The 25,256-nt window shown below is 56.6% G+C and overlaps 1 protein-coding gene across 2 annotated transcripts; it reads right to left on the minus strand.

Moving 5' to 3' along the window:
• Positions 1-1,397: 1,397 nt before the first annotated feature.
• LOC133342133 (myelin protein zero-like protein 2) lies at positions 1,398-21,360 on the minus strand. 2 transcript variants are annotated; one of them, XM_061551092.1, is made up of 6 exons: positions 21,187-21,360; positions 8,078-8,238; positions 5,373-5,583; positions 4,534-4,678; positions 4,250-4,340; positions 1,398-4,052 (listed from the first exon to the last, which is right to left on the minus strand). In XM_061551092.1, the coding sequence occupies exons 1-6, from the start codon at positions 21,287-21,289 to the stop codon at positions 3,948-3,950; spliced, it is 816 nt and encodes a 271-aa protein (XP_061407076.1). In that variant the 5' UTR covers positions 21,290-21,360; the 3' UTR covers positions 1,398-3,947. The 2 variants fall into 2 exon arrangements, with proteins under 2 accessions (XP_061407076.1, XP_061407075.1); XM_061551091.1 differs by having other exon boundaries at positions 4,534-4,687.
• Between the last annotated feature and the right edge of the window lie 3,896 nt (positions 21,361-25,256).

A 25,256-nucleotide genomic window follows, 5' to 3' on the forward strand; every position in this document is an offset into this window, starting at 1 on the left:
CTTCTTTACTCGCACGACATCGCCGTCTGTTGTCTACGACGCTTCTCACGAATCATCTCTCGTCGAGATATGTCGACACTTCTACGGAACCTCTGCCTCATCTGCATCTCTCGTCTCCCATCTCAGGATGCTTTTTGTCCACATCTCCCCCTCTTCTGTTTTCTCAGAGTCAACGGCTCCGATTGTCCCCCACAAATAAGTAATTTATTCATAGCCCCCCCCCCCCCAACGGCCGAGCACCACCACCACCAGGCCGTGGGGAGGCTGTCGGCAAATCTGATGAGACGCTCATTAACCGATCCCCATTGTCTTGCTGGTTCATTCATTAAACCACCTTGGGATTAATATAAACACCAGCGAGCTTTATTGCAACGCAGTGATTCACGTGGCAAAATCCTCGCACTGTTCCCGATAGGATCAGAGTTAATTGGTTGTACCCCTGTCATTAATTCGTTTACGTCCCTTTGTTCATGAAATTAGTTGTGGATTAGAGTTTTGAGTTGAACAATGACCCATATCTAACACAGAGAGACCCCCCACCCCCTTTCCTAATAAACATCAGGCAGCTCGCCAGCATGGGCTCAAGGAAGCCCGACTCTGTTGACGAGACACTGAGGATTGAAACCGGTCGAACGTTTTGCTTGTGAACCGAGACCGGTGAAATGATGGGCCCCGAGGAAGCTGTGCGGCTGATGGGACGTGAACAACTTACTTTGTATTATGGGGACAGGTTTGGGTAGGCGGGCGACTGGCCTGCTCGTTACCGATATTGTCCACTGCTGGATGAAGCCTTCTCACCTATGACGACAAATCACCAGGACGTGGTGCCAAGCCGTTCATTTTAATGGCTGTAAATATTAATCATGTAGAGTAGTGAACATTGCATGATGCACCGAGTGGGTGAGATCGATAAACTCACAGCTTGGCGGTTTGACACACCTGACAACTGGAGTGTTGCCATAATCATGATCCGTCTATCAACTGAAGCATGACACCCTCCCTCCCCATGCCATCAGCATCTCTCACAGTATCATTATGCAACAATCCACTTTGCTCTGACACACAAGCAGATGTAATCGCTCCATCTCCGCGGTGGTCGTTCACCCCTGGGCGTGTAGCCTCCTCTGCCTGGCACTCGTCGTTAGTCTCGATCACCGGCCATCGTTCTTTGAAGCCGTGACACGTCCTGCCCGAACCCACTCACCTTTCTTTAACAATGTGATGAAGTCTACATAACTTGTGAATGTTCGCTAATCCATGTATTCTTCTTCTTCCCGTCTGTCAGCATAAATTCAAACGCACAGTCCACCGAGCACCTTCGCACGAGCCGATCTCATCGTCCTGTTGTGTTCTTTATGCTGGCGTACGTAAAATATAACAAGCGTTTACAACTCCAGTCAAATTTAGCATAAAATATATATTTTATTGGAAGACAAACAGGCGTCAAATCATCTCAGGAACACAAGGGACAGACTGACTGCCGCTAAGACACCAAACCCAGACCCTCCAATCATCAGCAGACACCCACAGCTCGAGCACTCCAGGGTTAGGGATAGGTCCATGCGGAGGGTCGCGAGGAGATTGGTCGAAGCTGGAGGTTTTCCCCCGTGAGGTGAAGGAAAGACATTGACGGGTCCCCACCGAGGGCGAGGTGAGGGTCGCGTCGCCATCGTTTACATGATAGATCAGACCCGGACATGTTGCTCAGCCTGGGTCTGTCAAAACCGTTCACAAAACCGTAACAAGTTGAACACAGTACCACCACATTTCGGTACAAACAAATTCCCGCCACCCAAAAACAGATGCCAATTCCGAGACAGGTGGCAATCCCTCGCGTGGTGACCCAGAGGTCATCAGGGTGGACAGCAGCAGGCCGCCATCCTCCCTACTTCCCGACGGGAGAGCCTAGGCCTTCGCGAGCGTTGCCACTTCTGTAGTACAAAAAGAATGGGGCATCTTGTGGGAAGAATCTCTCACCACACTGGCAGAGGGGAGAACTCTGTGTGAATGCGTTGTCTTGTGTAATGTTATATTAGGTCTTATTTATATGCAACTGACAAAATTCCAGGACTATTAAATGCTCGAAGACGACTTAAGATTTCCTCGGATGGCAGCTGCCTCAACAAAATGACGAGTGGCGACCTCAGCTGTGCCGCTGTGCCCACAATGAAGACTTGGACACGAGACCGGCCCCAGGGCTGCCCCCGCACACGCGACACCGACGCCTTTCCCCTGCACCACCCGCACTCACGAACCTCATGTCTCGCTCGTCGCCACTGCAACGGGGTTGCCCGTACGACGAGGAATATCGCATCACAAAGAAGGATGTTGCCAGCTTCGTCTATGGTGGGGGCCAATATCACCTGGTGGCTGCCCAGTGACATGAGAACCGGGGACCAGAGAACAGAGAGTTATCTCTAAATGTATCGTAAATTTGGCAGCCTACAATTGCAGTGCGAACCCAGATTTCCAAAGAGGAGATGGATTGTAAAGCAAAGTGAATGAGGATTCCTAGTGAGATATAACAAGCTAGTCGCTCTATGGTGGCTCGCGAGGGTTCTCGCCATTTCACCAGTCACATTTCGTAACACTCTCGTTTGCTCGGCAATTACAGGGGACATCTTAATTAAAACCTACAACATCGCTGCCACGTCGTAGCACGTTCTGTCTGGCCGTGAGAGGAGACCGGGACCTGTCTACCTCCGCATGCGACAAGGGTGAAAGGCCGCCGGGGTGTGTGGGAGGAAGAAAAAGGCGACCTTGCCATTGGCCCCACGGGGTCTGGTGTCTCTCCTCCGTTGGCGCCGCAAAGTTTCCGAAGAAATTCCAGAATCTGGACACGGCAACTCCTCAAAATCAGGCGGAGAGATCTCCCAGCAAAATGAAATGTCGAGACTTGGACAGTGCCGAGGCGTCGGGGAGGGGGGGAGGGGCTGGTATGAGCCCCCCACCCCTGTTCGTTACAGCTTAAGTTTACAACGCGTTGGTACGAGAGCGAGTACAGTACGGTTCGGCAATGGGCACCGTGGCTTCTCTCACGCGCAGCGCCTCGAGAGAGAGAGAGCAGAGAGCGCCTCGTTACTCACTCTCCCTGTCGTGCTCTACGCTCGCTTTAGAGTTTAACGTTCACTGCGTCGTGCCCCCCCCCCGCCCCCTTTAAACAAGGTCACGCTACGGATTAGGAATTGGCAGGGGGCGAGGGTTATAGTTCAGAGGGTTAGAGTTCAGAGGTCATGGTGGTCACAAGGCACCGGCTGCGCGGAAGCGACACTCCTGCCGCACTCCCGCCAACCGGCTAGTCGGCTCTGTACACTTAGAATCAAGACTCTTAGAAAACAAACAACTCAACAGTAAAATTATAAAAATGAAACAATGACGTATAACATTGTACAATGACATTATTCTCTTATCAACAGAAGATCTATATTCAGGGGACGTTCTGTCTGACAGTCCCATATACAGTGGTCACGACGGCCTCGGGGAACATATTGAGGAGGTGGGGGTAGAGATTTCATTGTGGGGATGTAAGGTGCAGATTGATCACGTGTTGAGCCATGAGGGGTTGAGATATCAGGGGTAGGAGGGATACCAGGTGTAGGGATACCAGGTTTATAGACCAGGGGAAGTGATATCATGGGTTCGGGTAACAGTGGAGGTTTAACACTTTGTGTTGTTATGTTCGCTGGGTGTGCGAGACACACACACTGCGGGTAAATATCCAACGTTGGCCCAACATTCCACGTTTATTGGGCTGGACCGAGAGGAAACAGTGTGCCCGGTGGTGTGTAAGGTAAGCATGGTGTGTATGAAGTCGGCTCTGTACACTTTGAATCAAAACTCATAGAAAACATGTGGTGTGGTGAGCAGTGTGGGCAGTGGGGTGGTGAGTGTTCGAGTGAGTTATGTGGCGAGCGGTGTGGTGTGGCGTGGTGTGGTGAGCGGTGTGGTTATGCCACGGAGGCTGCGAGAGGCTTCACGGTCGCATACTCCACCGAGGGAGGAGCCGACGGATGTTTGCCTGGCGGTAGATTCTCCAGGGACGCGTAGACGACCTGAACGCACAAACACACACACCGCACGTACGCACGCACCACACACAGCGCACCGTACACGCACACCGTAAACCGCACGCACACCACACGTGATGAGTACACGTGGTGAATGAGTAGTGTGTATGTATGCAGTGTATGATGAGCGGCGAGTACATGTGATGGCGAGTGTACGTGGCGAGCGAGCGACGCGTCCTCACCCGCTGCCCGTTGGGTGGGGTGGGAGGGTGCAGGTCGCGTTCCTCGTCGTGCCGGAACGGTTTCTCGGTGAGCAGCGTGTCCTGCGGGGACCTGGACGCACACAGATAAAGATCCCCCATATAGCCTCAACAGACTGTTGTGGGGCAAGTGCTGTTCACGAGACTGGCTGCCTTTGTCTGGCCACCTTTGTCTCCCAGGTACTCATTTGAGGCCGAGTCGACCTAAGGGGAGGCCCGGGACCAGTTCGGATAACAGTCACCGGTGTTGGTGTGCGTGCGCTCACCGCGTGGTGGCTGCCTTGTCGCGGTAGCCACCCCGGCGATATTTCTTGCAGACCATGGCGATGGCGGCGATGATGACGGTGAGCATCACCACCCCGGCCAGACCCCCGATCACCATGCCCACGAGCTTCCCCTCCGAGAGCGTTTCTGCTCGCACTCACACACGAGCACGCGCACACACACACGAGCACGCGCACACGAGGCAACACGCACGCACAAGCATGCACGTGAATTTAGATCGCGTGCTAGTGAGTGCACGTGCATTCAGGGTGGGAGCAGGTGAGTGAGCTGGTATGAGCTTTAGCAGATGCATGCGTGCGAGCGAGGTTTGCTGCTGCTACTCTTGTCAGGTATGTGCAGGTGAGCGTGCAGTTGAGTGTGGATCAGTGCAGTTCAGTGGCAGCAAGCGCGTGCAGGTGGGGGACCAATGGGTGAGTGTGAGCGGGGGGTGGGGGGGGGGGTGAGTGCGAGGGCATGAGAGCAAGCAGGGGGTGAGTGAGTGGGTGAGTGCGAGTGGGTGAGGATGAGTGCGAGTGGGTGGGGGTGAGTGCGAGTGGGGGGTGAGTGTAAGTAAGCGGGGGGGGGGGGTGAGTGCGAGTGGGGGTGAGTGCGAGGTGAGTAGGGGTGAGTGCGAGGTGAGTAGGGGTGAGTGCGAGTGGGGGGTGAGTGCGAGGTGAGTAGGGGTGAGTGCGAGTGGGGGGTGAGTGCGAGGTGAGTAGGGGTGAGTGCGAGTGGGGTGGAGGGTGAGTGCGAGTGGGGGGTGAGTGCGAGGTGAGTAGGGGTGAGTGCGAGGTGAGTAGGGGTGAGTGCGAGTGGGGTGAGGGTGAGTGCGAGCGGTCACTGGAGAGAACGACGCGCAGCTCCGTGTTGCCCGCCTGGCCGCCCACGTCGGGCGGGTTCTGCACGTTGCAGGTGAAGGTGCCGTTGTCGGTGAACTTGGTGTCGCGCAGGGAGATGGTGGCGTCGCCGCTCTCCGCGTTGCCCCACAGAGTGAGGCGGCTCATGAAGCGCGACCCCGTCGGGTACGGCTTGCCGCCCGAGTACGTCAGGATCTGCACGAGCGACGGGGCGGCACCGTCGCCAAACAAGGGCAATGTCACCCAAGGAACGCGAGTGCTAACACCGCCCCTCATCTTAACCACGAACCTAGCCCCGAATAGAAACCCGAGACCACAAACCCGTAACGACCCCGTGAGAATCGGTGTGCGGCGGTGAGGATCTGTGTGCACGGGGTGGGGCCCCAAGGGGCCAGCGCTTGCGCCGGTGCCTGACCCACACGCTGCCTGACCCTCACGCTGCCTGACCCACACGCTGCCCGACCCACACGCTGCCCGACCCTCACGCTGCCCGACCCACACGCTGCCCGACCCACACGCTGCCCGACCCACACGCTGCCTGACCCTCACGCTGCCTGACCCACACGCTGCCCGACCCACACGCTGCCCGACCCACACGCTGCCCGACCCACACGCTGCCTGACCCTCACGCTGCCCGACCCACACGCTGCCTGACCCACACGCTGCCCGACCCACACGCTGCCTGACCCACACGCTGCCCGACCCACACGCTGCCTGACCCTCACGCTGCCTGACCCACACGCTGCCTGACCCTCACGCTGCCCGACCCTCACGCTGCCCGACCCACACGCTGCCTGACCCACACGCTGCCTGACCCTCACGCTGCCTGACCCTCACGCTGCCTGACCCACACGCTGCCTGACCCACACGCTGCCTGACCCACACGCTGCCCGACCCTCACGCTGCCCGACCCACACGGTGCCTGACCCACACGCTGCCTGACCCTCACGCTGCCTGACCCACACGCTGCCTGACCCACACGCTGCCCGACCCACACGGTGCCCGACCCACACGCTGCCCGACCCACACGCTGCCCGACCCTCACGCTGCCTGACCCACACGCTGCCTGACCCACACGGTGCCTGACCCACACGCTGCCTGACCCTCACGCTGCCTGACCCACACGCTGCCTGACCCACACGCTGCCTGACCCACACGCTGCCTGACCCACACGCTGCCCGACCCACACGCTGCCCGACCCTCACGCTGCCCGACCCACACGCTGCCCGACCCACACGGTGCCCGACCCTCATGCTGCCCGACCCTCACGCTGCCCGACCCTCACGCTGCCTGACCCTCATGCTGCCCGACCCTCACGCTGCCCGACCCTCACGCTGCCTGACCCTCACGCTGCCCGACCCACATGCTGCCCGACCCACACGCTGCCCGACCCACACGCTGCCCGACCCACACGGTGCCTGACCCACACGCTGCCTGACCCTCACGCTGCCCGACCCACACGGTGCCCGACCCACACGCTGCCCGACCCTCACGCTGCCCGACCCACACGGTGCCTGACCCACACGCTGCCTGACCCACACGCTGCCCGACCCACACGGTGCCTGACCCACACGCTGCCTGACCCTCACGCTGCCCGACCCTCACGCTGCCCGACCCACATGCTGCCTGACCCACACGCTGCCCGACCCACACGGTGCCCGACCCTCACGCTGCCTGACCCACACGCTGCCTGACCCTCACGCTGCCCGACCCTCACGCTGCCCGACCCTCACGCTGCCTGACCCTCACGCTGCCTGACCCACACGCTGCCTGACCCACACGCTGCCCGACCCACACGCTGCCCGACCCTCACGCTGCCTGACCCACACGGTGCCTGACCCACATGCTGCCTGACCCTCACGCTGCCCGACCCACACGCTGCCCGACCCACACGGTGCCTGACCCACATGCTGCCTGACCCTCACGCTGCCTGACCCTCACGCTGCCCGACCCTCACGCTGCCCGACCCACATGCTGCCTGACCCACACGCTGCCCGACCCACACGGTGCCCGACCCACACGCTGCCCGACCCTCACGCTGCCTGACCCACACGGTGCCTGACCCACACGCTGCCTGACCCTCACGCTGCCCGACCCTCACGCTGCCTGACCCACACGGTGCCTGACCCACACGCTGCCTGACCCACACGCTCTGACGCTGCGTGAGGCCACCCGAGCACCCATCACATCAAACTTCCTTCTGCACTCGATTTGGCTCTGAGAATGTACTATGTTGAACTTCTTTCGCACCGTACGTAGCCAAACCGTGCGAATCGTAGGTGCGGAATGATACAATCGACGGATCCGCAGTACTTCATCGCTGCCTGCAGTAGAGCGCGAGGGAAAGAGCTGCCCTCTGCTGTGTGGAGCAGAGGTCACCGGACATCACCTGCACTCACCTGACAACACTCCAGGACACCGAACCTGCTCACGGCCAACACCAGTGGCAATTATCTGAACCGGTCCTAGTCCTCCCCTAGGTCGGCTGAGCCTCAAATGAGTACTACCTGTCGCGGTGTGTAAACGTCACCACCGATGACTCAAATGCGGCCGAGTGTGGTGCTGGCCACCTACCCCCTCGTGTGCCGTCATAGGTGCTCGCTAACAGCACTTGCTCCGACAGTCTGTTATACGGGGGATCTTTATCTTTGCAGGCGAGTGCAGCCGTGCCGGGGGGTGCGCGACTCACGTTCTCGGTGGCGCCCCCCATCGCGGGTTTGAAGGTCCACATGATGAAGAAGCCGCTGCCGATGGGGTTGCTGCTCTTGTAGGTACAGGGGATGCGCGCCTCCGTGCCGTTCGTCACCTCCACCTCCCCGGACACGTACACCTTCATGGCGGCCACCTCACCTGCACGCACAGCACCTCACCTGTAACGAGGCTCCCACCCCCCACCTGTCCAGGTCTCCCACCCCCCACCTGCCCAGGTCTCTCACCCCCACCTGCCCAGGTCTCTCACCCCCACCTGCCCAGGTCTCTCACCCCCCACCTGCACACACCTCGCAGCTGTCACCTGCTTTGCTCTTCCTCTGGTCCCCACGTAGTCCGCACACCCGCCTGACCCACGCGACACATACCACCCGGACAAGCTCAGACACGGCTCCCACACGGCTCCCTCACGGCTCCTCCGGGCCGATGTCGCCACAACACTTACACCTTTTACGGTCGGGCAGCACAGCGAGGTGGTCAGCGTCGTGCGGTAAGCAGCCCGCCCCTCCCACGCCGCACATTCCGAGGGGGCAAGAAGAAACACGGCGTTTGTTTGGGATAATTTCCTTAGAAAAACGGCCAGCGGCGAGGGCCAGCGGCGCACCGGGCTCGCAATCCACGGCCGTCTCGTGGCGCGCCGCGGTTTAAACGACCGGGGGCGGGTTTCTTAAATCCCCTACCCGCCGCCTCCATGCACCCAGCGGGGCAAACGCGGTACCGCTGCGGTTAATCTACGATCGGAAGGTCGTGTGTGGCGGATGGCCGTCAAGCATCGGTAACTCCCAAACCTCCCAAGGCCACAGCGCGGAAGAGTAGGCCAAAGCACCCTCGACTGGAAAGGGCCTCTCCAGACCTCCCACGGGCAGGGGAGGCCCTTCCGAGGGACTTCATTGGTCGAGGCGGATAAGCGACGGTCGGATATGCGCCGTTGTGCAGGACAGCAAGGTGGTGGTCGTGAACACCCTGCCAGCGTGCATTCGACACTTCACGTGGCCTCAACATGCACATAGCCTGGCACAAGCGCCGTGGTGACGTCACCGCCACTTAGTGGCGAATGGCGGTTGTTGTTGTTGGTCGTGACCATTCTGTGCTGTACAAAGCTCCCTCCGCGCACATCTTGATTCCTCCCGCTTATTGCGCAAGCGCTCCGCAAGGAAACGGATTCACGTCCTGAAGATAGCGCTCGCATTCCTTGCAGCTTCCTGGCTAAATCACAGCCACTGTGGCTACTGGGCAGTGCGGGCGGCGGCACAGAGGTTGGCGTGAGAGCTTCCGTGATATCATGTCCCGATACGACGTGCTATTAAATTCCACGATAAGATGACGATTTTATTTTGCCTGCGTTGGGAGGTGGAGGCTTTGCGACAAACGTTGGGCCAGACCGCTGTGCACGGCCTAACCCCAAAATCCCTTCCCAGAAGTTGAAGAAGATATTATCATTACTTTTAATGAGCGTTCAGGGTTAGTGATGAGGATCATCGTTTCGGATTAGCAACATGCGCCGCTGACCTCACACACGCCGTCAATTCCGCCGCAAATAATTATATAACTCGACAAACCACGAACTCGCAACGTAATTTGCGAAGCGCTAATTTCACGGACAATACCATTTGTTTAATTCCAACGTCATGTTATTTCCTAAATACGATTAGGAAAAATCCTAACGGACGATGCGATCATCGTGGCATCGCGGCCACCTCCTCCCAACGCTCCGTGGGACTCTCGGACTGCCACCCCATGAGAGCTTCCAAGGCTCAAGGGGCCTTACCCAAACTTGACCGACCAAGCGCTACAAACCAAGATACCCGAGTTCAATTCCCACCCGAGGCAATATCTCAATCGGCCCGGGTAACCTTCCTCAACCAACCTGTGGCTGTAGAATCCCTCCGTGGCCAATGAAGTCGGTACCGTTTCGTGGGCAAGTGAGCAGCGGTTGCCCTTGACGGCTACGTTCCTACCACAGGGAAGTGGAACTTCCAGCCACTCGCTCTGCGGGCGGGCTGTAGACAACGGACGAGCACAAGAGCATCGGCGTGGCTCGTTTGGGCAGCAGGAAATCACTCCTTGCGAGTTTCTAAGATACTGGCACACGGGGGGGGGGGGGGGCTATGGGTGGAATGGAACGCCACAGTGGGGCAAGTCTGACGTCCAGACTCTCGTAACAAGGTTCACGCCACCCTCGGGGCAACGACGACGACGACGACGACGATGAGGAAGAGTGTTGTTGGCACATCCGACTCGCCGCGGACCGAGGCGAGGGCGGATGACGCGGGAAGGTTGGATGAGCGATCGCGTTGGGTTCGGGATCATGTGGGGTTAGCGAGCACGTGGGGTTAGCGAGCGCGTGGGGTCACCCCGCCGTAGGGTGTGCCACGTCATGAACGTAGCACGCGGGCCGGCCGAGACACGGGGAGGAGACACGGAAAGGAGACGCCGCGTGGCCGTGCTGGAGAAGCGAGCGACGATTCAAACGGAGAGATTCCTGCTGCTCACCTCCTGTGGCAGGAGTGAGTTTATCTCTAGGACAATCACTGTTGTTGACTTCCCCGCAAAATGGTGCTCGATTTATCGATCCCGGAGGGAGGAATGATAGGCCGAGTCACCCCCCCCCCCCCCCCCCCCCGCTGCTGACCAGGATTTGAACTCAACAGCAGTGGTCATAATAATGATGATAGTGACGCTGAGACTCATAATGAGGTTTAAATGCCAACAGATGTAATCAGGAAGAGGGCGTTGTGATGGGTGTGGTTTGAGTGCTGACGTAATCAACAAGAGGAGGATGTGAAGAGGAGGGTGTTGTGGTGGTGGTGAGGGTCTTGTGGTGGTGAGGGTGGTGAGGGTGTTGTGGTGGTGGTGAGGGTGTTGTGGTGGTGGTGAGGGTGTTGTGGTGATTATGAGAGTGTTGTGGTGGTGGTGGTGAGGGTCTTGTGGTGGTGAGGGTGGTGAGGGTGTTGTGGTGGTGGTGAGGGTGTTGTGGTGGTGAGGGTGTTGTGGTAATTATGAGAGTGTTGTGGTGGTGGTGAGGGTGTTGTGGTGGTGGTGAGGGTGTTGTGGTGGTGGTGAGGGTGTTGTGGTGATGGTGAGGGTGTTGTGGTGGTGGTGAGGGTGTTGTGGTGGTGAGAGAGTTGTGGTGGTGAGGGTGTTGTGGTGGTGGTGAGGGTGTTGTGGTGGTGGTGAGGGTGTTGTGGTGGTGGTGAGTGTGTTGTGGTGGTGAGGGTGTTGTGGTGGTGAGAGAGTTGTGGTGGTGAGGGTGTTGTGGTGATTTTGAAGAGTGTTGTGTTGTGGTGGTGGTGGTGAGGGTGTGGCCGGTGTGCAGGATTGCACAGGGCGGGGTGTTCCCTGTACAGTGCGGGTGTGTTTTTGTCCCCTCATCCTGTACAAGTGTCACGTGCATGCGGCCAGAGTCTATCCACTGCTGGATGAGGGCCCCTCCTTGTTGATTGTTTTCAGATGATGTTGAAAACAGTGTACGGAACACACAACATACACACTATACCGACAACACATTGTAAGAAGTATTTACACAACTCATACACAACGGCACAACACTTTACACTAACAATTAACACACCTAAATGACATATGCACACACTATTTACACAACAAATACAAAGCCATTACCAGACTGTTGGGGAAAGTGCTGTTAGCGAGCACCTATGAACGCAGGAACGGCACACGAGGGGGTGGGTGGCCAGCACCACGCCCGGCGGCCTTTGTCTTCCTCGTGGTGATGTTTACACACCGCGCCAGGCACTAATTAGAGGCCGAGTGGACCCAGCAGAGGCTCAAGACCATTTCATAAAATCGTCACTGGCGACGACGATGGCGGTGATGATGGGACTGTGAGAGTCAACCTCCAGGGACAAATCCACCGTCCCAGTAAACGCGAAACGTTGTTGGGCCAACGTGGGTCAAAACGGTTCCCACCGCGTGCCAACGTCGGCGCGACGTCGGCGCGACGTCGGCACGCTTCCTGGGCCGCTGCCACCACTGGATCGCGAGCTGCGGCGAGGCGAGCGGCGCCGCCACTTCCGTGGCCGTGGCGACCTCTGGGCCGTGACCCGCCACTAATGCCCGCGACTGGCCGTGGCCCACGTCGGCGAGTCAACACAGCGGCCGCGTTGCCGTGTGCCTCACCGCACAAGTGCGTCTAGACTAAGTTACTCCTCGTGTGCCATTACGTGGTAACGGCGCTGCTCATGCTGTTGACGATGGCGGTGGTGGTTGTTGTTGTCGTTGTCGTCGTTTTGCGTCAAGGGATGACAATGTGTCCTAGCGGTCAGCACTGGACTTGCGATCCACGCGTCGCCGTTTCCATTCCATCTCCCGGCGCGGCATTTGAAAGAATGGGGTCAAGTTTCATAAATCACCCCCCACCACCGCTCCAACCAACGCCTCTCCTCCGTGCACCCAGCAGCAGCAGCGTCAATGAGCATGCCAGAGTTGATTGGGAGGCCGCGTGTGGTGGAGTCAAGTATGGGTACTACTCCCATCTCTTCATACGCAAAACACACACAACGGACACAAATTACACAGCTCACGGGATTCATTCAGCATACACACCGCACACTGAACACCCCACCCCACACACTGCACAACAAACACCACGCGCTACACGCGCTCCGTAAACACCGCACGCACGACCCAGACTCCCCTGCACTGAACTCACCATGGGAGCGGCAATTTGCAGATGAAATGTAATTGCCCCAAGGATAATTGCAGGCGCACACGCACGTACACTCGAGCACATCCTCACACGAGCACACGCGCACATTTTCACAAATACACACCACGCACAACCACATACATACAAACTACACCACACAGCCACATACCACAGAGACAACCACACATTACTACATTAATCCACATTTACCATCGCACACCAAAATCCCACAACCATACACTATCACAACCACACACAGCCACACATACTATCATAACCATAACACATGCAACCACACAATCACAACTTCTTCACACACACGAATACTATCACAACCACAACACACACAACCACCCCGTAGACACCTATTCACACACACACAACCACACATGCTTAAAACCGTGCCATTCGCAACTCTGTGGCAGTAAATGTCACGAAGTGGCGGTGATGCGCCAGGCTCGGCACAACTTTGAGCCCACGCAGCTCCACGTGCCAGAGGGACAGACTGTGTGTCAGGATCTCTCAAGGATCTGCGAGCTCCTTGCACCGTGATCTACTCTCGTTACACCCGGGCCGGACCGTGTGCAGGCCGGACCATGTGCAGAGGCCGGCCAGAGCGCGTCAAGCCGGTGCGTGTGTTTGGAAAAGCGGTCCACAGAGAGAAGTGGAGCGACAGGGTCAGGCAGCTTCCTGCACGCACTGCGTTACGCAGCCGATTAAAAGATAATTCCCACCCCGCATGGCTGACTGATCCAGGGGAGCAAGGCCTCTGCTGCACAAACCGGAGTGAGCCGCCCTTTGCTGCCCAGGTATGGGAACTCCTCCATCCTCCTCTACACGACCGCCACCACCGCCGAGTGTGTTTTCTTTTGCGATGGCTCTCTTAGTGAGATTACAGCAGCACTCACGTGCACGCAAAGACAAAGATCCCCCGTGTAGCCTGAACAGACTGTAGGGGCAAGTGCTGTTAGCGAGCACCTATGAAGGCCGGAATGGTACACGAGGGCGTGAGTGGCCAGCACCACGCCCGGCCGCCTTTGTCTCCCAAGTGGCGATGTTTACACACCGCACCAGGTACTCATTTGAGGCTGAGTCGACCTAGGGGAGGCCCGGGACCGGTTCAGATAATCGTCACTGGTGTTGGCCGTGAGCGGGAATCGAACCCGGTTCGCAGGTTCATAGCGCAGCGTAGCGCTAACCGCTACACTACCGCTCCCCAACACACATCTATGACAACACCTATGACACAGCACTTACACAACCGCACTATTTTAGCCACAACACAACTGCACACCCCACACATCACCAAACAATAGCATTCACTCATGCAACCACACACAAGGTATGTCCACACGCACACCCCAACACTCCCATCTACCCCAGCTCGAGTCCCCTGGGGCTGTCCCTGCCATGCCCTGGGTTGTCCCTTCTGATCCCCTGAGCCTAAGCGAAAAAGCCAACACACACGCACGAAGATAAAAAATCCCCCGTGTAGCCTACATTGGTTGTTGGGGCATGTGACATTAGTCGCGAGCACCTGTCAAGGCCAGCACGGTGCACGAAGGGGTGGTGTGGCCAGCATCACGCCTGGCCGCCTTTGTCTCCCCAGTGCAAATGTTTACACAAGGTACCAAATACAGCTTATTTATTTAGGCGGAGTTGACTTGTTTTAAAAACACAAAGGCAAAGAGCCCCCTAATAGCCTTAAAAGACTGTTGGGGCAAGTGCTATTAGCGGACACCACCTATGAAAGCCCGGCACGGCACACATGGGTGCGGATGGCCAGCACCACGCACGGCCGCCTTTATCTCCCCCAGTGCATATGTTTACACACCGTACCACGTGCTCATTTAACGCTGAGTCGACCTAGGGGAGACCCAGGACCGATTGAGATATTCGTCACAGTTTTTGGCCGTGAGCAGGAATTGAACTCGGGTGACTGGTTTCGTATCGCAGCGCTCACTGCCGAGTGACACCGCGACAGACAACAGCGACTGACAACAGCGCTCTCCGCTCACGGAGGACACACCAATCATTAACGGAGGCACTGAACATGGGGGCAAAGGGCGCAGGTCCTCGCCTGAGCCTACACGCCTCTTGTGCCCGCGGTGGGTCCCATTCGAGATAAATCATTAGCCAAACGTCACAAAATTCAGGACCCTCCTGGGAAAATAAAATGTCTTGAGACTCAGGGAGAGTATATTTCATTGTCATCGTGTGACGTTAACAGCATTCTGGTGCGTGTGGTCGTGGCACCATCGTTCTCAATGCGCAGCAGGGCGATCGTCACGAAGGAGATGCCGCTCTTTTACAGTTACAGGATGCAGTGGTGTTGATAAGGGGCGATGTTGCTGCCGAGGGGTGGTGCGACCCAAGTTCAACTCCCGCTCACGGTCACCGCCGGTGACAATTCTCTGAACAGTTCTTTGGCCTCCCCGAGGTCGACACCACCTCAAATGAGTACCTGGTGCGGTGTGTAAACATCGCCACTGGGGAGACAAAGGCCGTCGGGCGTGATGCTGGCCACCCCCTCGTGGTGCCGTGCCGTCCTTTATAGGTGCTCGCTAACAGCACTTATCCCAAAAGTCAGTTATGGCTTTAGAGGGGAATCTTTGATGTTGGTGCCGTGTGTGATTCCAATGAAGTAATTTGCAATCTTGATTTGAACCTTTCGTGACTGCAGGAATCCATACTCTTTGGTTTTTTCGGTAAAGTCACGAAGGTAGAAAATAAAGTATTTCATACCTACGTGACTTTACCGGAAGAACCAAACGTCTCAACATTGGGGATGTTATTTGGTCAATACCAGAGACAATGTGTGTGGTTTTGTTATATAGCTATGAGAGGAAATCGAAGAACCCAGAGGGAACCCTCCCTCACCACTCTCACTGTGCAGAACAGGCAGAGAACGTGCAAACTTCACAGAGGGCCACCCGAGTTAGGAATCGAACCCCGGACCGAGTGTAACCACCGCCCTGCCGCCAAGTGTGTAATCCCAATCGAGCTGTCTGTGGGTAATTTGTCCCATTAAGTCAATTAGGACCGTGACGCACGGTCGTGATTGTCAACCGGGCTGTGTACATATTTCCCTGTCCAGCCCCAGGACATTGTACCCCGGTCTAGCGCTGCCCCAGAGGCCTGCGATTAAACTGAAGCAGAATCTGTCTCTTGGGTTCCCTCCGTAAACTCTTTGAAACGACGATTAGGGCCCGGTGGGTCGTCCCCACCTGTTCCTGTTGTGCACCAACCTCGCGGCACCATTGATCCGTCGCCCCCCGATGTTCGAGATAATTTGTTCACCGACTCACAACCTCCTCTCAAACACCGAGGGAGTCCAGGGCAGTGGGCACTGCCAAGCGTCGTTTCTCTGTGGCAGCCCTCGCCGTCTGCAACACGGCCATCATCATCATGGTCGTCATCGCCGCCGTCGTCATTGCCGCCGTCGTCATCGCCGCCGCAGGGCGAGTCTCGGCTTCAAGTAAGAACAGGGCACGAGAGAGAGTTGTATCTAGCAGGGGAAGCGTGGGTGAATACGTCGAGCCACTGAGACAATGGAGGAGGATAGGAAACAGCAATCGTTTAGGTACATAACAAGGAAAGGAAGGGGGGGAATGGCGAATCGTGCTACAAAATAAGCACACTACTCGCCTCCTCCTGTCCCTCCACGCACAACAATATACAGTGCGCACGTGTTTCTTACATCCCGTTAGCCACCCGGCCTTCCTTCTGAGAGCGCGTAATTTCGACAGCGCGGGTGCAACACAAGAAAAACGACTTTGGACCGGTTTCGATATTCAGTGTCTCACCAGCAAAGTCAGACTTGCGTGAAGCGATGCTGGTGAACATCTCTCCGTAGATGTGGGTCCCTAGTCCGACTACATAGCCACAATCACCGTGCGTCGTGGATCTTCGGCCATGGTGGGCGAGCAAAGCAGAGGACGACGCCAAATCAACCTACTGAGAAGCCGGCAACGCAGCTGACGAATCCCCGGATTCCACTGCCGAATCCGAGCAAGCAGTGTGCCCTCGCCGTATGGGCTCCGGGGGTTTACACCGACTCTTTGCCGTGCCAAGATCTATCACCAAACCGCGATTTTCTGGTTGCACAAGATTTCTAAATCTGGCTCAAAGACGGGGGGGGCTAATGACTCGATCATTGTGCGTGGCGTCAGCAGCACGGTTCGGCTTCTGCAGTGGCACGGCTCCTCCTCGGTGAGGGGACTGACGTTGATGAAACAATGGCCACATCCATGACCATACCACGTCTCACGGTGCTAACCCTACCCTACATGCAGTCGTCACTGGCCTACAGGTGAACTTTACTCTCCAGCCGACTCACACCCTGACCTTGACCCGAACTCTGCAGCTGAGTTTTACACTCGCGCGTGAATTCTGACGCTAAGGAGCAGTGCCTCGGACCCTATAAGAAGGTGGTGAGGCCCTTCACCCAAGCTCCCATGCAGATTTATCCTATCCCTAACCGCACCCTGTAGCAGTGGCCATCCCCCGAGCGGAGTTCACAAGAAGTCACAAACAACAACACCTCCTCCTCCTCCCGCTCCAAGTGAAAGAACCGACAACGCAGGAGTTCCCTGGCTTCGATCCGCAGAGCTTAAGGGCCACAACCCCTGAACCGCATCTGCTGCACAAACCACGGCAGCAGCCGCCATACTTTGCTGATGATCAAAACACAGAAAATTCTGAACTCGCCGACAGCGTGCGGCGACTGTGGTCACCCCCAAGAAGAGTGCCACGGAACTTGTAACGACGACCCAGTGCCCGACTCACAAATACGAAGGAGGGATCGTCACAGCGATGCATCGCTCTGCTACTCCCGACACCATCATCTGGTTCAACCGCCTCCATGTAAAGTTACAGCTGCTGCTCCACATCAACCGCATGGAGAGGGGGGGGGAGTGTCTGTCTGTCTACATGGCAGTAGTGGCTCACCATAACGATACACGTGACAAATCAGACACGATACCTAACCCCATACACGAGCACAGAGCCACCTGTGCTCGTGTATGGCAGCGACACGCGTGGCCTGTACTCCAGCACTGCTGTGGAGTTCGCAGTGAGGGTTGGTGGGTCGCACAAAGATGTTGCGCAACTCCCCGTGGGCGTCGGGGAGGAGCCACGCTCTGGCTCCGTCTGTCCCATCAGTGCGGGATAGCGTGTTGCGCCCTCGCACGTGTCGGCTTTCTCCACGCTTGTATGAACATTCATCAATTGGCTAAAACGTCAAATTATGAGCAATAAACTTGGCTTGAACTAAACTTTTGTTTCATTCCCCAGGCAAGGCCCACTGAGCTATGGATCTTTTTTGGAAGCGACCTGGCCACAAATGCGAACTCAACGAAGCGGCTTACCATGTGGAATTTTAGAACAGCCAAATACTCTAAGCGCGCGTTTCTTACTGTGCAGGGAAAACCCGGAGAACCATCCACGCGCGAGAGTCACGCAAACTCCACATACGCAGCAGTAGGCGTCAGGGTGGGGATCGAACCCACGACCTCCTGCATGCGCCGCGAAGGAGTTAACATCTCCCAGCCACCGCCGGTGGTTTGCCGAGGCGCTCAACCAACAAGAGGACGACTCAACACGTGTCCACAACTCGCGGCATTTTAGACAACGGCTCTCATTCACGGCGCGCGCTGCGAGCCCTGAAACGTCGCCAGTTGTATATTTATTTTATTCAAGTCCACACTGTTATTACGGATGGGTTGCGTTATTTCTAATGTGATAGGACCACACATTTTGCTCGTGCGGTTCACCGTCTGGCTCGACCCCACGTGGTTCCTTTACGATTGTGAAATGCGATTCGTATGCATGGGGACGCTTCGTACAAAACTAGAAACGAGAATGAGCTTAGGCTGGCCCCAACCCTTGACCCTAATGCTGAAAATAGCCTGAAACCCCGAACACTTAACGAGCAAAGACATCAAGCCATGACCAATCGACTGCTGGATGACGGTTTTCCCAATTAGCCACCACCATCGCTCACGATCCTGCCATGCGAAATTCCGCGCTCGGCACCTGCACAGGAGGAGATTTAATCGCTCCATCTCCTGGGCGGACGTTATCTCTCTGGCGTGTCCCATTGCTTGGCTGCCACTTGGCCATCACCATTGACTCTCGTCCATCAACGCCAACTCCCAGCCCTCGATGTACCATCACAGGGCGAACAGTGCTGCAGTCACGGCTGCTGCCTCAACCGGCCCATCATCGCTGCGGGGTCGATAAATCGAGGGTCACTTTTTGGGGAAGACCAGCAGCGGTTGTCCCATAATAGATTTCCCTCTGCCATAAGAATGTGGAATTACCACGATTGACTCAGGGCTGTCTGTAAACAAGATGTGAGCAAAAACGTGAATCCCAATTAGATCTAACCTTTTAGATCTAACCTCGTCTAAACTCTAACCTCCATTAAAGCAGAAATGATCCCGATGCCAACTCGAACCTGATCTATACTGTACCACTTCCCTCACACCCACACCCACCACCACCATTCACGAACAACTTCCCTTACACCCACACACCCACCACCACCACCACCGCACTCCCCACACCCTCACCCACCACCACCACCATTCACGAACAACTTCCCCCACACCCACACACCACCATCACCACCATCACCACCATCACCGCACTCCCCACACCCTCACCCACCACCACCACCACCATTCACGAACAACTTCCCCCACACCCACACACCAACACCACCACCATCACCGCACACCCCACACCCTCCCCCACCACCATTCACGAACAACTTCCCCCACACCCACACACCACCATCACCACCATCACCGCACTCCCCACACCCTCACCCACCACCACCACCACCACCATTCACGAACAACTTCCCCCACACCCACACACCAACACCACCACCATCACCGCACACCCCACACCCTCACCCACCACCATTCACGAACAACTTCCCCCACACCCACACACCACCATCACCACCATCACCACCATCACCGCACTCCCCACACCCTCACCCACCACCACCACCATTCACGAACAACTTCCCCCACACCCACACACCACCATCATCACCGCACTCCCCACACCCTCACCCACCACCACCACCACCATTCACGAACAACTTCCCCCACACCCACACACCACCATCATCACCGCACTCCCCACACCCTCACCCACCACCACCACCATTCACGAACAACTTCCCCCACACCCACACACCACCATCATCACCGCACTCCCCACACCCTCACCCACCACCACCACCATTCACGAACAACTTCCCCCACACCCACACACCACCATCATCACCGCACTCCCCACACCCTCACCCACCACCACCACCATTCACGAACAACTTCCCCCACACCCACACACCACCACCACCATCATTATCACCGCCCTCCCCACGCCCTCCTCCCTGTTCGCCACCATCACAGGTGAGGCTGGTGATGTCACCAAGTGTACCACCAGGTGATGAGTGCGACCAAGAACAACACACAACTCAAGAGACAGAGATACCACTACGACTGAGACACAGAGACACATACTATTAGAGACCGATACTATTAGAGACCGATACTATTAGAGACAGATACTATTAGAGACAGATACTATTATAGACACATACTATTAGAGACCGATACTATTAGAGACCGATACTATTAGAGACCGATACTATTAGAGACAGATACTATTAGAGACAGATACTATTAGAGACAGATACTATTAGAGACAGATACTATTAGAGACCGATACTATTAGAGACAGATACTATTAGAGACCGATACGATTAGAGACAGATACTATTAGAGACACATACTATTATATCAAACGAAGTCTCCCCCGTGTCCCTCCATCATCTCGTCTCACACCGCGCGTCCGTGTCCCCGCGTCTACCACCGCCTCACGCGATGTCTCCCCCGTGTCCCCCCCCTTGTCCCCCCCCCCCCGTGTTCACCACCTGTGCCCCCCCCCCCGTGTCCACCACCGTTGTCTCTCGCACGGTCTCCACGCGTCTCACTCAAAATGCGCCTCCTCGTGTCTCCCTCTGTCTCCCCTGTGTCCCTCTGTCTCACCTGTGTCCCCGTGTGTCCCTCTGTCTCCCCCGTGTCCCCGTGTCTCTCTGTCTCCACGTGTCTCCCTCTGTCTCCCCCGTGTCTCCCCCGTGTCTCCCTCTGTCTCCCCTGTGTCCCCGTGTCTCCCTCTGTCTCCCCTGTGTCCCCGTGTCTCCCCTGTGTCCCCGTGTCTCCCTCTGTCTCCACGTGTCTCCCTCTGTCTCCCCCGTGTCCCCGTGTCTCCCCCGTGTCTCCCTCTGTCTCCCCTGTGTCCCCGTGTCTTCCTCTGTCTCCCCTGTGTCCCCGTGTCTTCCTCTGTCTCCCCTGTGTCCCCGTGTCTCCCTCTGTCCTGCGCGTCCCCGGGTCTCGCACCTCGGCAGTAGAGGAGGAGGATGAGGAGGAGGAAGAGGTGGGAGCCGAAGAAGAGGCGAAGGCGGGAGGCGCCATGGAGACAGGAGCACCGCGTCCCCGCCATCGTCGTCCACACCGCGCAACGCGAGCAGCACAGACGCTCAACTCCACCCGACTCCACCCCCTCGGTCTCAACTCTACCCCTCGATCTCAACTCCACCCCCTCGGTCTCAACTCCACCCCCTCGGTCTCAACTCCACCCCCTCGATCTCAACTCCACCTCCTGGATATCAACTCCGCCCAGTGTCTCAGCTCCACCCACAGTGTCTCAACTCCACCCACAGTGTCTCAACTCCGCCCACATTGTCTCAACTCCGCCCACATTGTCTCAACTCCGCCCACAATGTCTCAACTCCGCCCACATTGTCTCAACTCCGCCCACATTGTCTCAACTCCGCCCACATTGTCTCAACTCCGCCCACATTGTCTCAACTCCGCCCACAGTGTCTCAACTCCGCCCACATTGTCTCAACTCCGCCCACAATGTCTCAACTCCGCCCACAATGTCTCAACTCCGCCCACAGTGTCTCAACTCCGCTCACAATGTCTCAACTCCGCCCACAATGTCTCAACTCCGCCCACAATGTCTCAACTCCACCCACAGTGTCTCAACTCCGCCCACATTGTCTCAACTCCACCCACATTGTCTCAACTCCGCCCACATTGTCTCAACTCCGCCCACATTGTCTCAACTCCGCCCACACAGTCTCAACTCCGCCCACATTGTCTCAACTCCGCCCACATTGTCTCAACTCCGCCCACAGTGTCTCAACTCCGCCCACATTGTCTCAACTCCGCCCACAGTGTCTCAACTCCGCCCACATTGTCTCAACTCCGCCCACAATGTCTCAACTCCGCCCACATTGTCTCAACTCCGCCCACATTGTCTCAACTCCGCCCACAGTGTCTCAACTCCACCCACATTGTCTCAACTCCGCCCACATTGTCTCAACTCCGCCCACATTGTCTCAACTCCGCCCACAATGTCTCAACTCCGCCCACAATGTCTCAACTCCGCCCACAGTGTCTCAACTCCGCCCACAGTGTCTCAACTCCGCCCACAATGTCTCAACTCCGCCCACATTGTCTCAACTCCACCCACAGTGTCTCAACTCCGCCCACAATGTCTCAACTCCGCCCACAGTGTCTCAACTCCGCCCACAGTGTCTCAACTCCGCCCACAGTGTCTGAACTCCGCCCACAGTGTCTCAACTCCGCCCACAATGTCTCAACTCCGCCCACAGTGTCTCAACTCCGCCCACAGTGTCTCAACTCCGCCCACAGTGTCTCAACTCCGCCCACATTGTCTCAACTCCGCCCACATTGTCTCAACTCCACCCACAGTGTCTCAACTCCGCCCACAATGTCTCAACTCCGCCCACAGTGTCTCAACTCCGCCCACAGTGTCTCAACTCCGCCCACAGTGTCTCAACTCCGCCCACAATGTCTCAACTCCGCCCACATTGTCTCAACTCCGCCCACAGTGTCTCAACTCCGCCCACATTGTCTCAACTCCGCCCACAGTGTCTCAACTCCGCCCACAGTGTCTCACATGAGCATAGTACTAGTATATCAGGTGAGGTGTGTACCATCAGCACTATGGAAACAAAGGCGGCCAGCCGGTAGCGCGCTGCGCTACAAACGCGACGACCCAGGTTCGATTCCCGCTCACGGCCAACCAGTGACGATTATTTGAACCGGTCCTGGGCCTCCCCTAGGTCGACTGAACCTCACATGAGTAGCTGGTGCGATGTGTAAACATCGCCACTAGGGAGACAAAGGCGACCGGGCGTGGTGTTGGCCACCCACACCTCGTGTGCTGTGGCCGCCTTCATAGGTGCTCGCTAACAGCACTTGCCCCAGCAGTCTGTTAAGGCTATACGGGGGATCTTTGTGTATATATATGTATCCCTCTACCTCTATCTGTATCTTTGTCCACTATATGTCTGCGTGCTGATGAAGCAGCTGGTCCCGCGCTCCGTCAGCTGCTCGACTCGATCCTTCAGGGGCCGCCACGCACGCCCAGCCCGTCACGGCGCCACTTTCACCGCGCCTGACCCTGACCCGAACCCCCCCACTCAACTCGTGGCCCAGGCACATCAGTGGGAAGCTGCATTCAAGCGTGACCCGGGTCTCCCCTAAGTCGACCCAGCCTAAAACAAGCACCCAGTGACAGTGTGGACATCACTGCAGAGACACTGCGGCCTGATTTAGACACGACTCTTTCATGGCTGAGGTGGCCGGGTCGCTCAGAGGTCACGGTGCTGAGCTAGCATCGGTGAGGCCACTGCCTGTGATGTATACCAATTGTTTTTGTATCTATAGAAAACTAATCGAATGATTAGTTGGTTATGCAAATGGCATCACAATTGCCGAGGCCAAGCTGGCAGGCTGCCACGCGGTGAGGCGACTCCAACTCTGCGGCTCCCCACGATTTTCGATGTCTTCAGCCAAGTGTCGCCACCAATGACTGCACGCAAAAAAAGCATTACACTCAATTTGGTTCTGCACTTTGTTCGCTAAACTCCAGCTCCGATAATTAAAAATAGCGGAATGACTGTCGCGCAGCAAACATTCCTCACGGTGACGGAGCGGGTGGGGAAGTGCTGCCCGCTCTGTGTGTGTGTGGAGCAGAGCGTCACGTGAAGAAGGAATCTGAGAGGTCGCTTCTGTGATATCAACTTCCGCGGGCCGTTCTTGAACCAAAGCGTTGCCACTCGCTCTGCGAGATTTCCCACTGGATTCGCGCTAATTCGATTAGTCGGAACACCCGACGCAGTCTGTTTGTATTGTACCAGAGCGCGCTGCGTGGGGCAGTCCTCTTCGTGGGGCAGTCCTCTTCGTGTTGCTGCTTCCCATGCGCAGCGAGGGCTCCGCGACTGCTGCTCGTTGCTCTTTCACGGCACCGGGATGTTTTGGCAGCTCGCCTGTTGCTGGAACGTCAACACTTTTGCCTTAAATAAAATGTCCACTTCTCTTCGTTTGTACTCGTGCCGAGCTGGCCATTATGAAACAGCGGTGAACTGTTGTTGTCGATGTTGTTGTTGTTGTATTCTCCCGTGTTGATCTTGGCTGCCCAGTGGAGTCTGTCGCCTACCTCGAGCGCGCCCCGCCGCGTTGCATCTCAGGAGCTCAGCTGTGTGTGTGGACGACGGGAGACTGCGAGGGTTATGCCACGTGGTGCTGTAGCCTGAGGCTGCGAGGTGGCCAGTACATTTCAGCACAGCAGGCCACGGATTGAGTCAGTGTGGATTGAATATATCTGTGCAGAGCCTTGGGTGTCAACCCTCGTATGCGTTGGGGTGTTCGCCGGATTCTCTAGTTTGATCACCGGCGGCTTGCCCGATTTACAATCCACGTCTCAGCCGACTCCTGTGAAGCTGGATCCGGTTACCAGTTCTTGCTGGGGGAAAATAACCCCATCACATTAAATTTAGTTCTGCGATTAATTCGGCTCCGTTCCGGCTGAGAGAATGAAAACTATCCTTTTGACTGCCACGCTCCCGAACATTAACTCAATGGCCAGGCGGGTGGGAAAGTGCTGCCCCCTTCTGTGCACGTGTGAAGAATCTCAGAGGTAACTCTGTGATATCCATTTCCGGGGGCCGTTCTCCAACACGAATAGCCGTACTGTTCTGCGAGTTCCGAATGGATTCTTCAGAGTGAAATTGGGGTATATTTACGTAACGGGGAGCCTAAGAGAATGACGGAGCATTGTGATGGTGAATGTAGCGCCTCTAATGACTGGAGGGGGTCACACGAACCAATTAAGCCCATGCCAATCTCCATGGCGACATCAACAGAGGGGCGCAGTTGGATGCCATTAATTCCCACGCCATTGCGGCGACGCCAAATCGCATCACAGTGAGTCGGAGAGGGCTTAGGGTGTCACGTGATCACGAGGTGAGTGGCTCAGGGGCAGCTGCCAGCAAGGATTATAGCTGATAATACGGTCAACTTGCAAATCAAACCACAGAACCGGCCATTCACCCATTGGATTAAGCAGCAACGCAGCACATTCATCCAGAGCC

The sequence above is a fragment of the Lethenteron reissneri genome, chromosome 13, assembly GCF_015708825.2.
Source record: "Lethenteron reissneri isolate LAM-NWPU_2019-01 chromosome 13, ASM1570882v1, whole genome shotgun sequence".
Taxonomy (NCBI): Eukaryota; Metazoa; Chordata; class Hyperoartia; order Petromyzontiformes; family Petromyzontidae; genus Lethenteron; species Lethenteron reissneri.

Excerpts from the sequence above, each read along its gene's own strand:
- LOC133342133 (XM_061551091.1), bottom strand. The coding sequence starts at position 21,289 with ATGGCGGGGACGCGGTGCTCCTGTCTCCATGGCGCCTCCCGCCTTCGC. Across the intron at positions 4,688-5,372 it reads GCTGCGCGTCGTTCTCTCCA|TGCGAGCAGAAACGCTCTCG; the intron begins GTGACCGCTCGC and ends CTCGTGTGTGAG. Across the intron at positions 4,341-4,533 it reads GACAAGGCAGCCACCACGCG|GTCCCCGCAGGACACGCTGC; the intron begins GTGAGCGCACGC and ends GTGTGCGTCCAG.